General features: G+C 57.1%; 2 protein-coding genes across 2 annotated transcripts in view; one reads left to right on the top strand and one right to left on the bottom strand.

The window, feature by feature from the left end:
- Positions 1-2954: 2954 nt before the first annotated feature.
- On the bottom strand, positions 2955-13296 carry DAO (D-amino acid oxidase). The gene is made up of 11 exons (XM_040576757.1): positions 11203-13296; positions 10404-10608; positions 10108-10222; positions 9664-9740; positions 9255-9320; positions 8931-8985; positions 8439-8543; positions 8280-8362; positions 6961-7078; positions 6668-6766; positions 2955-5208 (listed from the first exon to the last, which is right to left on the bottom strand). The coding sequence occupies exons 2-11, from the start codon at positions 10595-10597 to the stop codon at positions 5077-5079; spliced, it is 1044 nt and encodes a 347-aa protein (XP_040432691.1). The 5' UTR covers positions 10598-10608; positions 11203-13296; the 3' UTR covers positions 2955-5076.
- Positions 13297-13400: 104 nt separating this feature from the next.
- SSH1 (slingshot protein phosphatase 1) overlaps positions 13401-13947 on the top strand; it is a 32417-nt gene continuing 31870 nt past the window's right edge. Inside the window, exon 1 of the mRNA XM_040576749.1 lies at positions 13401-13569. Coding sequence (XP_040432683.1) covers positions 13504-13569 — 66 coding nt within the window. The 5' untranslated portion in view covers positions 13401-13503. The remainder of the gene's footprint in view (positions 13570-13947) is intronic.

Genomic DNA, 13947 nt, shown 5'->3' with positions numbered 1-13947 from the left:
TGTCAGGCTGTAGCTGGAAATTTTCCCCATGTAAAACTGGGGCAGCTCAGCGCTGCCTCCGAGCAGGGACACCCCGACTGGTTGCCCACTCGGAGCGTGCCAGCCCGCCCCTGCCTGGGGGCACACCCAGAGGCTCGTGTCTCTTCTCGCCACCGTTTGTGCCGTTAGTTGTGTTTACAGCGTGGTGTACCCCCAAAACTGGAGGGCCTCTGGGGGAATTCAGCTGGGCGTGAGCTCCCGTTAGAGGTCAGGATGGATATGAAGTGCACGCAATCCGTGGCCTGAAGGAATGCCGCCTTCCAGCCCTGCTGCTACATCTGTCTGTTATTGAAAGCCTTGGAGTTAAGATTCTGCTTTTCCAGTGTTAATGTTCACATAGCACTTCATTTTTTCTGAGTCAATATTCAACAGCTTTAAAAGGCTGCATTGCAATGGCCTTCAAAATGTGCAGTCAGAGAGTTTTAGGGAAGTATACCTATCTAATAAACTTGCACATGTGTATACTCAAATAACATTTTTCCCAGGTAAAGATTTATAGGTAATGCAAAGCCTTTTGATGCTGTTGAGTAGCTCACTTTTAACCTGTGACATTTACAGTATTAAAACAAAAAAAAAAAATTGAAGGCATTTTTGCTTTTCACTTTTTATGAATTCTGCATAGAGAATGTATATAATGGTACGAATGCCAAGACTGGTCCTGCTGGGACAGCTTCATGTTCTGGGTCTTTGATTTAAAGACAGAGATGCCTCAAGCATGCTCCAAAGCTCGGTGAAGTCTGCGAGAGCCTCCCGCGGGCGTTCACGGGCTTTGGGCGAGCTGAGCAGAGAGCACAGGCAGGAGCCCGCCACAGCTGACATCAGTAGGAGCCTATTGCGCACGTAGGAAGCCGAGGTTCAGGTTTTGCAGGTGCTTGAATATTATTAATAATGGGAGGACATTTTAGGTAGTTCGCTGAAAAATGGAAGAACATTTGGCTTGATACACAATAGCCTATAAATGATCACAAGTCATATTTTGTTAATATGGCAGCACCATTGATGTATATAATAAGCTTCCAAAGATTGTTTTACACACCGTCGAGTATTTTTCACTGATGGAGGAATTAATAGAGCTAGTTCGTTTAAAAAAATAAAGTGAGATAATTTTGGATTAAAATTGAGAGCAAACGGAATTGTGGGGATTCGGAGTTTTGCTAACTGTCCAATATATTTATGTGCAAAGCTGTTGTGGGAAAATAATTCTCCAAGTGTGCTTTGATGGAATGATTTAGTATTCCTAAATGCTTGCCGAAAGAACATTGAATGTTTTCTTGTGTTTGAATGTACAGTTTCTAAGCTGGATACATTTTAATGTTTAAAAACTTTGTGTATATCAGGCTTGTTGTAAAATACTCCTTTTGTTCCTATGTTACCGATGCAACATTGGATAGTTTAATTCCACACTCGATATTTTATGTTAAACAAATAAATAGTTTTTTCAGTAAAATTGATGTTGTATCTTCTTACAAAGGGTAAGTAACTTCGCTGGGCTGTTTGGTCTTGGCGTTCGGCTCTTTGAGATGTGCAGCTCTGGGGACTCAGCTGGATGCCCAAGGGCTCAGAGCTCTGCAGACCTGGCTACGTGTGTGTGTTTTGTGCCTTTGGACCTGGAGAAAAGTCACAGGAGTCACGTCTGCCTTATACGTAACCTCGCAGATTACTACAGCTAAATAATTTCCAAATTATCTTACAATCTTTAGTTACCTCTTGGATTTCATTTAATTTGGACAATAAAAGCCAGTCAGCTTTGCTCCTTGCCTGTGGGCTGTTCTAGCACTGCCTTTAATGCTGCGACACATGGCTGTATATAACACGGGCACGTTGGGAGCGAGGAGGTGGCTTCGCATGTCTGGCCTTTGGGGCAGGGAGGGTTCTTTCTGCTTATTAACTTTTTAATGTAAACTTTTACCTATCTCGTTTTTATAAAATATAATCAAGTGCATAGCCCTGTGTTCCCCTACCCTTTAAATGGTCTTCTTGTTTTGAAGTCCAGTAATTTACAAACATAAGGTTGCTCATGTCTGAGTCAAAAAGACGAACGAGCCGCACATACTTTGGATGCTAATTCGGCGTGCTCCCGTCCCGGCGTGCAGCAATCTTCCCTCTGCTTGCGCAGCCGCTGACAGTCCGCTGGGATGAAAAGTCTCATTTCTGGGAATGGAAACAGTCGGTAACTGCGGAAGCGATTGCGTCGTGGAAGCGATGCTTGGGGAGAATGTTCATTCTTCTGTGTTTGCTGTGATTTTTTTTGGCACTCTCAGCCATTTCTGAAGCTCTTTCTGCTTTCCAAAATGCCAGAGCTGCTGTTTGCTTACAGAGGATAACTTTACTGATACTTGATGTATTTCCAGCTTTGTTTTGTGTCACAGGCAATCGTTGTTGGGAACTGTGAGTTCGTAAAATGTGCTGATGCTGGTCTCTGGAGATGGCATTTTTTGCTTATCAGGGAAGTTTTTGCAGTAGCTGTCCAGGCTTCCCACTGCTTCTCTCCTACCTTACCGTTGCCACGAAAACGGACTTAAATCTCCATGACTTCTACCCCACGGTGTTTCATTTGTGGCTTCCAGCAGCGTAAAATACCCTTCCTGTGGCTCTGGCCTCCAAACAGAGCGATCAGCTGAGCCAAGTGGGAGTGTCTCAAACATTTCTGTCCAGGTCTGGGAGTTCGTAGCGGGCCGGGGGCTATCAGCAGCAACGTGCAGGCAACCACATCACTTCACACTGAGATATTTCAGGTTCAAATGTCTACTCAGAAAGTGAAATGATGGCTTTTCCTTCCACAGGATGAAACGTTCAGGAAAATGTGCAGTTAAACACTGGGGAGATGGAATGATGATCTGCTGAAGTGTTTCTATTAAATTAGCATTTGAGGCCCTATCCGTGCTATCATTAGTAAGAGAAAGCATCACACACAAGGTGCTTGAGTATGACCTTTATTGTGCACACAGATTAAATTGTGACCTTTTAGAAAATAAGCAAAATTAGACTGCAAATAAAATTAAACACCTAATCACTTCTGTTTGTTTTCCGAGAGGCTGTGTAAGATTGCATTTGTCTCCTGGCCCACGCAGGACAGCTGCTCCTAACGGCTCTAAGATCAGAGGAATCAAAAGCTTATTGCAAGCTTGCCTATTGCTTCCTGCTACCCCCCTGCCTCCCGAGTGTAACTCTTCTGAAATCAGCCAAGGGGTTTGGGCTTTACGGCAGCGCAAATGGGAGGAGAATACGGTCCTTAACATCTCACGTTTGGAATGAATGAAACTGAGCGGATGCTATTGCACCGAATGGCTTTTACTGGAGAGGCACCACAGACCATTAAGTTTCGCACTAATCAACGGTAAATTTTCTCCATCTATTGTCATCTTTTCACTGTCCTTTTCTGGACTATCACCCTCTGAACGTGGCTGTGATATATCAGGTGAGCTGCCAGGTGAAGTGGGAACCCCTCCTGGCAGACAGGCTGGATGCGACAGGGGCTCCTGTTTTTTCCTGTGCCTGTCTTGTTTTTTTTAACAGGCTGCAGAGGTGCATCAGCTACCAGCATTGGTAAAAGGGCAGGCAGTTAGCTGATGCCCTCAGCAAAGCTTTTCAGGGCGTTCTGACTTGCGAAGTGCACTACACGGACAGTCACACGGTGCTCGGTGGACAATTGTGCCACTGGAAGGTCTCCCAGGGCCGCGGCTGCTGGCACAGTAACCTCCGTGGCGCAGTGGAAGATGAGACAAGTCCCGATTGTGCCCACGGGGCAGCAGATCTCTCGCGTGCGTTCCACCCCAGCAGCACGGAGTGCTCATCACCGCTCTTCTCCTTGGGGAACCTGAAGCAGCTCATCGGGAGTCGGGTCCTTCGGCAGGGCGCAGCTGTGCCCGGGCTGCAGCCACAAAGCGTGCCCTTCCCACGGGCTGCTTCAAATCCAGGGCCCCAGGAGGCGAGGCGAGCCCGGCTGCACGGCCGCCTCTCTCATTCACTAGCAGCAGCTGCCTCGTACATCCCCAGCCAGGCTATTTCTGGCATCCAGGGGGAGAGGAGCTGCAGCAGAAAGGAGCCGGCTGGGCTGCAGAGGAGAGCGAGGCAGGCACCGCGTGCTGGGCGTGGGGCCACCGCCTGCCTTTGGGTTTGAGACTAATGCTGCTCGACCCTTTCTCTTTGGGAAGTCTTCAGAGCAGGAAAGGCACACGGCACGGGAAAACTGGCGGGGCCGAACCTTCGGAGAGGTGCCCCCAGCGCCAGCCCCCCCGGCCGCAGCGCTGCTGCTCCAGCCCCGTCTCACGGCCGAAGGAGACGAGGAACCGAAGGGCCCGTGGGAGTTTTAGGGACAAGAACGGCTATTTTGCGTATGCTCTCTGCTATATATAGAACCTGGCAAGCACACGGGGCTGGAACATGTTGCTTTTGTTACTAAAAACATCATCTGGAAAGCCCATTTTAGGTAACTGCTGCTTGTCTATTGCCAGCTACACTAACCAGGTGCCGTAGACCCGTGCTTGGTCCTGGCATGAGCGTAAGGAAAGCTGTTGTGGCCGGAGCACGTGCCTTTAGAGCGGTTGTCACTTCCCTGGGAGCTCCAGAGCTTCTTCCTACTAAGGAGCTTTGGCCTCCCGGGGGGAGCCTGCAAATCTAATTAGGCGCTGGGTGTCTGGGCAGTCGGTGAAGACCTCGGGTGGCACCGGCTCGGTTTCAGATCCCGTCCCGTCGCGCAGACGAACGGCAGGACTGCCGGGATTTCAGCCGAACCCTGCCTGCCCTTTGCAGACTGATCCCCGGGACAGACGTGCACTTTGCCACAGATAATTAGTCCGTGTTTTAAAGCACTTCCTTTAGGTAGGTTGTGCGAGGCCACGGCGGAGGAAATTCAGCCATCTGGCTAATGGCAGCGACAGAACTGGCAGCAGCCCGAAAACGAGACACCGGGAAGCAGCGGCAAAGCTGGCAGGAGGGTCGAGCAGCCCACGTGTGCATCACCACCTTATTTGCATCTTTCTGCTGTGATTTCTAAGCTACTGCTGTCACGATAATCCCGGCTGAGCAGGCAGCAACTCACAGGTGGGACTGGGGCGGCCTGGCCAGCTGCTTCTCCTGCAGGATGCTCCCCAACAGCCTGGCCGCTGCCATGGCGCAGCCCCAGTGGATGGTGATCCCGAAGCCGCCGTGCCCGTAGTTGTGTATCACCTGGGGAGAGGAGAAGGCATCAGTGCTGGGAAAGCCGTGCTGGAGCCCCTGGGGTTAGAGGCAGCAAGGAGCCGCTGTGGTGCCCAGAAATATCCCTACTGGCTTTAGGCTGACCCCCGTGGGGTGCCAAGGGAAGCTCTCCTGCTGCTCGTCCACCCAAACCCCGACCTCCTCGCTGTCCCAGTGCCTGCCCCCAGCCTGCAGATGCCCACACCTTCCCCAGGGCTGCCTCGGCCCTGCAGCACGGCTCCGCCACCCTCTGCTCGCTCCCTCCCTCCCGAAGCTGCTGCCCCCCGAACGCAGCGGCGCTGCTCGCCGCCGTGGTGCTCGGAGCACGAGGTGCTGGTGCCCGCGCAGCGCCTGCTCCTGCCAAGGGAAATGACTTCGCTTCAGCTGGAGCCCGTCTCGCTGCTGGGATCGATAGCGACACCTCTCCTGCGCCAAGGCAGTGTAGATATGACGTGCTGATACAGGAACAGAGCGATCCGTAAATTAATTTAAGCATGGCATTGCTTTGAACCACGCTCTGGGCTTTGCCTAAATACACTGAGTTCTTTCCAAGCCTCTCCAGCTAAAAATTGAATATATTTTCACTACATTTAATTACATTTTGCAGTCACCACCCCCTTTGGAGCTTTAATCTCTTCTTCAAAGCTGTAGAGAGACATATGCAGGCAATCAAATCACGGATTCCCTCTGCAGGTCTGCTGCTGGGCTCTCAGACAAAAGCGCCAAGGGGCGATGCGGTCCTACACCAGCAGGCGCTGAGCTGAGGGCGCAGGGACAGGTGGCACACTGAACTCGTGCCATTCCCAGTCTCCTTTCTCTTAAAAGAGATACTAGCAGCGCATCGCCTTTGTGTCTGAAGCAGACACCTGGCTTTACCTGTGCTGAGATGAATTTATCAGTCCCACACAGCCCCACTGGTGTCTCTCTGCCTTCACCACGATCCCCTTTGTGCTGTCCTTTGTTAAAGGAGACGTGGTGTTCCCAGGCACAAGTGCTGCATGCAGAGGCTCCCAGCAGAAAATCGCACCACTACAAATACCGCCACCACTGCACGGTTCACGTGTGCCTCGTGGTTCTGGGCGCAGCAGGGCCAGGGGGCTTGGTGCCTCCACATTTTTCTCTTTTTTAGTGTGTGTGTGTGTCTGTGAAGGACTAAGCTGCAGCTGCAGCTTTTTCTTTGGCAGGAGCACTCCCTGCCCACTCTCCCCACAAAATCCATTAAAAAAAAATAAATATATTAAAAAAAAAAAAGAAGGGCTGAAAGCAGCCCAAGGATTTCCCCGTTACAAGGGGGAGATGGCACGAGGACTGACAGCGGGGCAGCGCGGCTGAGCAGCAGCGTTTGCTGGGACTAATTATCTGTGGCTGGGTGCTGATGTCGTGCTGTGACCGGCACATAATTAGCACCATGGTTAAGGATGTTCAGCACTGGGGGGGCTGTGCACGGTACCTCTGCCTGCGAGTGCCCGTGGCGGAGGGTCTCCCTCTCCAGGCGGACTCTGGGGCGCGCCGGTCTCAGGCCGCTCCACTCCTCCACGATCTTTGCTTTCTGAAACCAAAAGCCCGTCAGCCCCTGCCCAGCAGTCCTCCACGTTAGGCAGCTGGAGGCACGACGGGGTTACAGAAACCCCGCCAGCTCTCCTGGCTTGCTGAAGGCAGGCGTGCACTGCTGCAGATCCAGATTTTGGGGGCAGTCCTCAACGCCCGTGCCCGGTGCCACGGCGCTGGGTTGGGGGCACCCACCTGGAGCGTGGGCAGCAGCTTGCAGCACTTCTCCCAGATGGTTTTGTGGTCCTGGGCGCTGTTCTCTTCGTTCCAGTTGCCTTGCTGGAATATCCCACCCAAGACGGTGAGCTCACTCCTGCACCAAGAGCACAAGGCAATGAACGGTCCCCAGGGGTTCCTTGTGGGGTCAGCAGACAGGGACTCGGTGCGGGTGAGATTTTGGGGTCCTGCCATGCCCCGAGCCTGCAGCGTGCTCCTGCCTGAGAGACCCTCGTGCCAAGCAGGCAAGAGAGCGGTGCCTGCGTGTCTGCTCTCCTGCCACAGGTAATTAGCCCAAGTCGTTCATTAAGCACTATCAGCACCCAACGGGCCCATGCCTGGGCAGAACAAGTGGCAGCCTGCGCCAGGGCCTCGCCGCCCCCCGAGGGAAGAATTTCTTCCTTATATCTAATCTAAATCTCCCCGCTTTTAGTTTATAACCGTTCCCCTTGCCCTGTCGCTATCCCCATGCCTGCACGCTGGAGCTGGCGGCTTCCTTTGGGTGCCAGCCCGGTGCCCGGCCGTGCCAGCGCCAGCAAAATGCGCACAGGGAGAGGAATTGCTGTGTAGCTGGGGCTGCGATAAGCAATCAGCTTGGAATACTTTGCTTGGGAGCTGCGAGCATTCAAAGTCCCTGTTTACCTAATGGCTTATTGCCTAACCCTCACATGTTAGCACAATTGGAAGTACCAGAAATGCAGCGTTCGAATTACAGCTTCAAAACCCCTCTCTGCTGCCAAAGCAGGGTAGACAGCCACTCTCAGGGGGCAGCAGGCAGGATGGGCAGCAGACATGCGTTTATCCAGCCTGCAGTTTAGCTCTCTGAGCGTATGCTGCCATCTCACGTAGATCCCTGCTCCCCTAAGAAAGCCCCGGTGGGAGGCAGGCGGGCAGCGCAAGGTAAGTGCTGGGAGCTGGGCTCTGCCTGGGCACTGCCACTCACGGAGGTTTGGGACGGGTTTGCTCCTTGGTAGGGGACAGGGCTGGGCAAAGCAGGGCTCTGGGGATCTGCCTGCTCCGAGCAGCCGGGCTCCCTCATGCCCTGGGCTGGAGCAGGCTCCCTGCAGGCAGCCTGAGCCTTGCTTCTGTGCCCTCATCCTCCTGCTCTCTTCCCACACAGCAAATAAAAGCAGCATCAGGCCAGGTACGAATCCAGGCTGGGTTTATATGGCTAAAGTCATCTTGGAGGGCTGCTGTAAGAATTGCTCTGCCGGGCAGGTGCCAGCAGGGAGCCACACTGGTGTCGGTGCTCTGTGAGTACCGAGTACTGCTGCTAACACCGTGCCGCTGCTACCCACCCCGGTATGACGTACGGCGAGTTGTAGATCCCGGAGTCCATGTCGTGAGTGATGATGAAGTGCTTCACCCACGGGGCCTGGACCTGGGGGAGGAAGGCAGGAGGTGAGGGGGAGCGGGGTGCCCGGCCGGGGGGACGCGCGGCGCAGGCACAGCCTCACCTTTAGGACCTGCCCGCGGGCGGGCTGCAACGCCGGGTCTGGCTGCAGCTCCCCGGCACGAACCCCGGTGCAGTTGATGACCACGTCCACGCCCTGGGCAAACATCTGCCAAAAGACAGACACGGCGCGGTGAGCAGCGCCCAGGCAGCGATGCTTTCCGAGGGCGCTGCCCCAGGGGGCACCAGGTTCCTGCACCAAGGCCGCGCCGAGCGGTCGGTGCGGGGCTCTGGTGGTGAATCCAACACAAGGGGCAGATCCAGGGCACAGCTTCCCCGGCACAGATCCCGCTGAGACCCCACGGGCATGGGCGAGGAAAGTATTTGCAGTTTAAGGCAAAGCCGTACTGCCCATGCCTGATGGCTCCTCGCTGTGCACCAGCCAGATGCTTGCTGTGCTGCAGCGCCGGGTCAGGGCAGAAATCCCTGCCCCACGCCTCCCAGCATCGCACCCCGCACTCCTCCTGCTCTGCCACGGCCCCCATCCCCAGCTCACCTCCTGGAAGGAGCCGACCTTCTTGTGGAAAAACTTCACTCCTCTCTGCGCTAGCCTGGAAGAGCAAGTTCATCTGTTGCCAGCAAATAAAAGCAAATGTACCATCCAAATTAGTGCCTGTAATTGATGCCCAGAGTAGGTACGGCTTGTTGCTCCTTGTAATAAGCATTCGTGGTCTTCTCAGTGGTTCCTAGATGGTCTCCAATTATTATTAGCTCGTTTCCCTACCGGCCCAGAGCTGCTGCTGGCTCGGCCAGCCCTGCTACTCCCTCCAGCAGACTGCAGATTGCCAGGGAAGAGCGGCAGCACCGACTCCATACTCACCTGTTGGTGAGCCAGGGCAGGTAGCTCCTGCACTCCAGCATCAGCGCTGTGTTGAACCAGCCGTAGCTGCAAGCAACGAGGACAGAAAGCGATAAGGGCCCGCAGCAGCTTCCCAAGGGCAGCCACCCCCTGCCCTGTGCAGCAGCGCTTCCGTGGCTGCTACAGCTCCGCTCCGGGACTCGAATCCCCAGGTATTTTTTCCCCAGTTTACAGCATTAGCACCTCCTGCTGATTTTCTTCCCCCAGCTCAACAATATCTGACATGGTTTCCATGCATCGTTGTTGTTTTCTTTGCAGTGACTCCCCCCTGTTTTAAGGGAAGCAGCTGCAATGAAGCCCAGCTCATTTCTCCTACGGGCTGGCAGAGGAAAGCCCATCACTGACCCTCCGGAAAAGGGACTGAAAATACCTATAACCAGGGAAGAGTTCGAGCTCTTTCGGTGTCAGGTTCCTGAATCCCAGGACAATGTTCTTCCAGGACGGGTCCTGCGGAAGGGGAGAAGGCCCCGTGTCATTAGGGAACTTGAACCAGCTGGCAATGCCACCACAGCAGGGGACAGAAGTGGCTGGGGGGGTGTCCCCGCTGCCCAGCCCCGTCCCAGGGCATCCTGAGCGCTGCTGTGGGCAGCGAGGCTCTGCCAGCTTCCACCCTCAGAGGGCTCAGCCCGTCCTTTGGACAAATATTGCATTGAGGGAGCCAGAAAACACCGAGTTCCAGGCGAACTGTCACAAGACAGACCGCTGGAGCGATTTGGAAGCGGTTAGAGCATTGTTGGGGAAGAAACACAAACCTGCCCGCCGCCGGGCAGCCTTGGGGTGGGAGGCTCCTCACCGCCTGTGCCCTGCTCCTTACCGGGACGGGCCGTGTAAACAGGTTGTAGCCAGAAATCGGGAAAAGCCCCATCTCCTTCGCGTCCGGCGAGCCGAGGTACCCCAGCAGGTGATCGAAGGTCTCCTTGTTCCACAGCCTGCGGGGAAAACACGGCGGCACCGGCTCCACCAGCACCCTGCCCACCGAGCCGGCGGGCAGGGACGGCCGCTTCGCCCCGCTCCGGGCTGCCACCGAGCCGCGGCGGAGAGAAACGGCACGAGGTGGGGACGGCCTCGGAGGAGCAGCGGGGACGATGAGGGTTGTGTGAACTGACTCACGTCTCCTGCAGCTCGCCGTGGTCGCTCAGGTAGGGCTGCCACAGGCCCGCCGCCCCGTCGCTGGTGGTGTGCGGCGTGAAGCGGTCCGCGTAGACCTCCAGCTGCAGGCAGGGCACCAGGGGGTGGAAGCGCTCGTGGATGCACAAGGCGGTGGAGAGGCCGATCACCCCAGCCCCGATGACGGCGACGCGCATGGCTGCGGCCCCTGCGTGGCGAGATGCAGGGGGAAAATGCCTGAAAGGCAGTTTCGGGGCCGGGGAGCTGTGCAGTTGGGCTGGGGCCTCCTGGCGCTGGCTCCTGCAGGCCCCGATGTGATCCTGGCTCTGCAGCCTCCCTCAGACCCCTCACGGCCGCTCCTCGTGGGAGCTTCCCTGCCCTGCAGCTCGGACAGAGCCCCACGGTCAAAGAAAATGGCCAAGGCCTGGTGCAAGGAGGGAGTGGGGGTGGAACGGGGCAGGTCACTCGAGCAGGCAGGGGAAGGAAGCCAGCACCACACCAGACCTGGTTTGGGGCAGGATTAATAAATTCTGGACCGTGGTTTTATTTGTGGAAGCACGGCACCTCTGTGGCACGGTGGGCCTAGCACGTGCCTGGGCTGGGATGAGTCCCGGGGACGGGGAGCACTGAGGGCAGCAGGACGGGGCCAGGATGCCTGCCATCTGCCGTGGCTCTGCAGCTTGCAGCCAGCAGGAATCGGGGCTGCCTCTTCTAAACGTGGCAGCAGCGAGCCCCACAGCACAAGCCAAGGGTCTCCAGCTGGTCACTAAACAACAGAGACATCCATTTTTCACCAACTTACCTGCCGAGCACCTCCGGGCAGCCCCTGCAGTTTTCAAAGGCTTCAGCAGAGCCACCTCCTCGCTGCGGCTTGTTTACAGCCCAGCGAGCCGCCCGCGGTCCAAGGTCCAAGTGCCAAGGGCTCGCAGCCGCCCCCTGAGCTGGGCAACGGGGCCAAAGTCTTTGCTCAGGACCCCGGGAGGTGGAGGCCCCCGTGCCCCGCACGCGGCTGGAAGCCAGCCCCGCAGCCCCTCCTCTGAAAAGCCCACGGGGTCACTGTGGTCCATGGCAAAGTGCCGTCATTGCCACTTGTCACCATGGTGACTGCTGGCTTGGACGGGAAAAAATGGGAGCCTGGCGGACGGGGACATGGGGGGCGGGACGCCCCAGCCACAGGATATCATGGGGTCTGTGAGAAGTGGACGCTTCAGTCTCAATTTTTGTGTCGCAAGAGAGAAAACAGCATTGCATCCCTCTAGACAGACCCCAGGGGCTGTGCTGCCCAAGTCAGAGGGCTTCACCTCCCATTTTCTGGGCTGAAAAGACAAGCTTTTTTCCATGCAGATACAATTAGCATCAGCAGAGGCAGCCCTGGGAGCGCAGGCGGTGCTTGGGCAGAGAACTGCCTAAAGCTTTTACAAAAGAGGTGGTGAGGATACAAGAGACGGGAACAGATCTTCTGCGGTCAGGCTGGAAACGTGTATCTGGGCCCAGGATTTCAGCCGTGCAGCACGGCCTGGCCCAGGCAGCGGGAACTGGGTCCCACAGAAGGCAGGGGAGAGACACGGGCAGACAGGAGCTGGCCTGAGCAGAAGGATGTTTCACCCTGAGGTCAGGGGGATGGCGAGGAGCGTTAAGTCCACAGGCTCACACGGGTTAAGCACCTGGTACCTTTAATGCTTTTGTTAGCAGAGCAGTGCTCGCACACGTTTCTGACCCTGAGCAGCGTTTTGGGGGCTCCCACCCTCCCTCTTGCCATGGGGTGAGCGACGTGATGCCTCCATCCCTGCCGCCTGAGCTCCCAAGGGTCACCATGAGTGAAGACACCACCCAGGGGTCCCGCTCCGATGGGAGAAGCTTGGGTGCCGCCTGCTCTGCCCCACCATCACCTCCTCCCCAAAGTGCCACCAGGAAGGGGGCTGAGAAAAGAGCTGGCTCCTCATCGAGATGCCCACCCCTGCGGGCTCCAGGCCATCTTCACACCTCCTCATTTTTCCCTGCTGTGTTGCAGAGGCAGAGGGGAAAAGGCAGTCATTCAAAGGCCTAAATTATTAAGGGCTTTACATACAATCAGCAAAGCCTCTTACACTAATTACCCTATTACTTGTCTGCCTCTTGCTTTTGGCACCGCTGACCCCTCACACTTTCTTCAGCCCGGTTATCAAATGGTTCCTTTCTGCTGTACCTTGCAGCTGAGGCCCTGCTGGTGCTTCATCAGTGTTGTCTCACCCCTACGGCACCTCCTTGGGGTGGCCAGGACCACGAGAAGATATTCTATGATTGTATGCGTGCTGTGCAGGGCGCATCAGCAGCGCTGCTCACCAGGCGGGGTGGCTGGACTGCTTCAAGCTAGGGCAGCAGGCTGGGGGGACCCCAACCCCGAGCCACCAGCAGGTCCCCTCCAGCATGGAGTGGTGTGGGCTGGAGGGGACCTTACGGACCGCTTGCTTACAGCCCCCAGCCCCATCCAGCACCCCCAGCTCCTCTGGGCAGCCCGCAGCAGGGCCTCACCACCCTCTGAGCGACGAATTTCTCCCTTATGTCTAACCTAAAGTCTTCCCTCTTTCAGTTTAAAGCCTTTCCCCCTTGCCTGTCGCTACACCCCATAATGAGGAGCCCCCCAGGCCTTCTTCTCTTCCTTTCTCTTCCCTTCCCTTCTCTTCTCTTCCCTTCCCTTCTCCTCTTCCTCTTCCCTTTCTCTCTTCTCTTCTCCTCTTCCCTTCCTCTCCTCTCCTCTCCTCTCTTCTCTTCTCCTCTTCCTCTTCCCTTCCTCTCCTCTCCTCTCCTCTCTTCTCCTCTTCCTCTCCTCCAGCCACCCCCCGGTACCGAGGGCCGCAGAGCCCCCGCGCTGACCCTCCCTCGGCTCCTTTACCCGTGCACCAGCCCCGGCGGCCCCCACCGGGCGATATTTAACAGCGGCCCTGCCCACGGCCCTCCCGTCCCGTCCCCTCCCCGGCCGAGCTGGGCCCGGCTCGGCTCCTCCCGGCTCCTCCCCGCAGCGCGGCGGCCGCCGCCGGGGCCGGGGCTGCGCAGCCGCCGGGGCCGGATGGAGGCGGCCGGAGCCCCGCAGCCGCCGCTGTAACCGGGCCCCGCCGCCGCAGCCATGGCGCTGGTCACGCTGCAGCGCTCGCCGACCCCCAGCGCAGCCTCTTCGGCCAGCACCAGCGAGGTGAGCCGGGCCGAGCCGGGCCGGGCCGGGCCGGGGCTGGGCAGGGCTCCGGGGGCCGGGAGCGGGGCGGGCCGGGGCTCCCGCAGCCGCCCGGGGTGGGCCCCGCGTCCCGGGCTCGGGTTCCCGCAGGGCCCCGCGGCAGCCGGGGACGGGGCCTCCGAGCCCCATGGGGCTGCCCCAACCTCGGCCGTGGGTCCCCGCCGGGTGGGCCCGTGCTCGTGGAGCAGCCACAGGGCACCCACGGCGTCGCCCCCCGGCCCCACGCTGCGGTAGGGCTGGCACCGGCTGCGCCCCGCTGCGCCCCGTCCCTGCTGTGCCCCAGAGCAGCTCCCATCCCCGCTGCGCCCCATCCCCACGCCGCGTTTGCACCATGGGCCG

The sequence above is a fragment of the Cygnus olor genome, chromosome 17 (assembly GCF_009769625.2).
Source record: "Cygnus olor isolate bCygOlo1 chromosome 17, bCygOlo1.pri.v2, whole genome shotgun sequence".
In the NCBI taxonomy this organism is placed as follows: domain Eukaryota; kingdom Metazoa; phylum Chordata; class Aves; order Anseriformes; family Anatidae; genus Cygnus; species Cygnus olor.
This window is presented reverse-complemented; position numbering and strand designations above follow the sequence as displayed.

Coding starts and splice junctions, on each gene's coding strand:
- DAO (XM_040576757.1), bottom strand. CDS start 10,597: ATGCGCGTCGCCGTCATCGGGGCTGGGGTGATCGGCCTCTCCACCGCC. Junction 10,223..10,403: donor CACGGCGAGCTGCAGGAGAC/GTGAGTCAGTTC, acceptor TTTTCCCCGCAG/GCTGTGGAACAAGGAGACCT. Junction 8,544..8,930: donor AGGTCGGCTCCTTCCAGGAG/GTGAGCTGGGGA, acceptor GTCTTTTGGCAG/ATGTTTGCCCAGGGCGTGGA.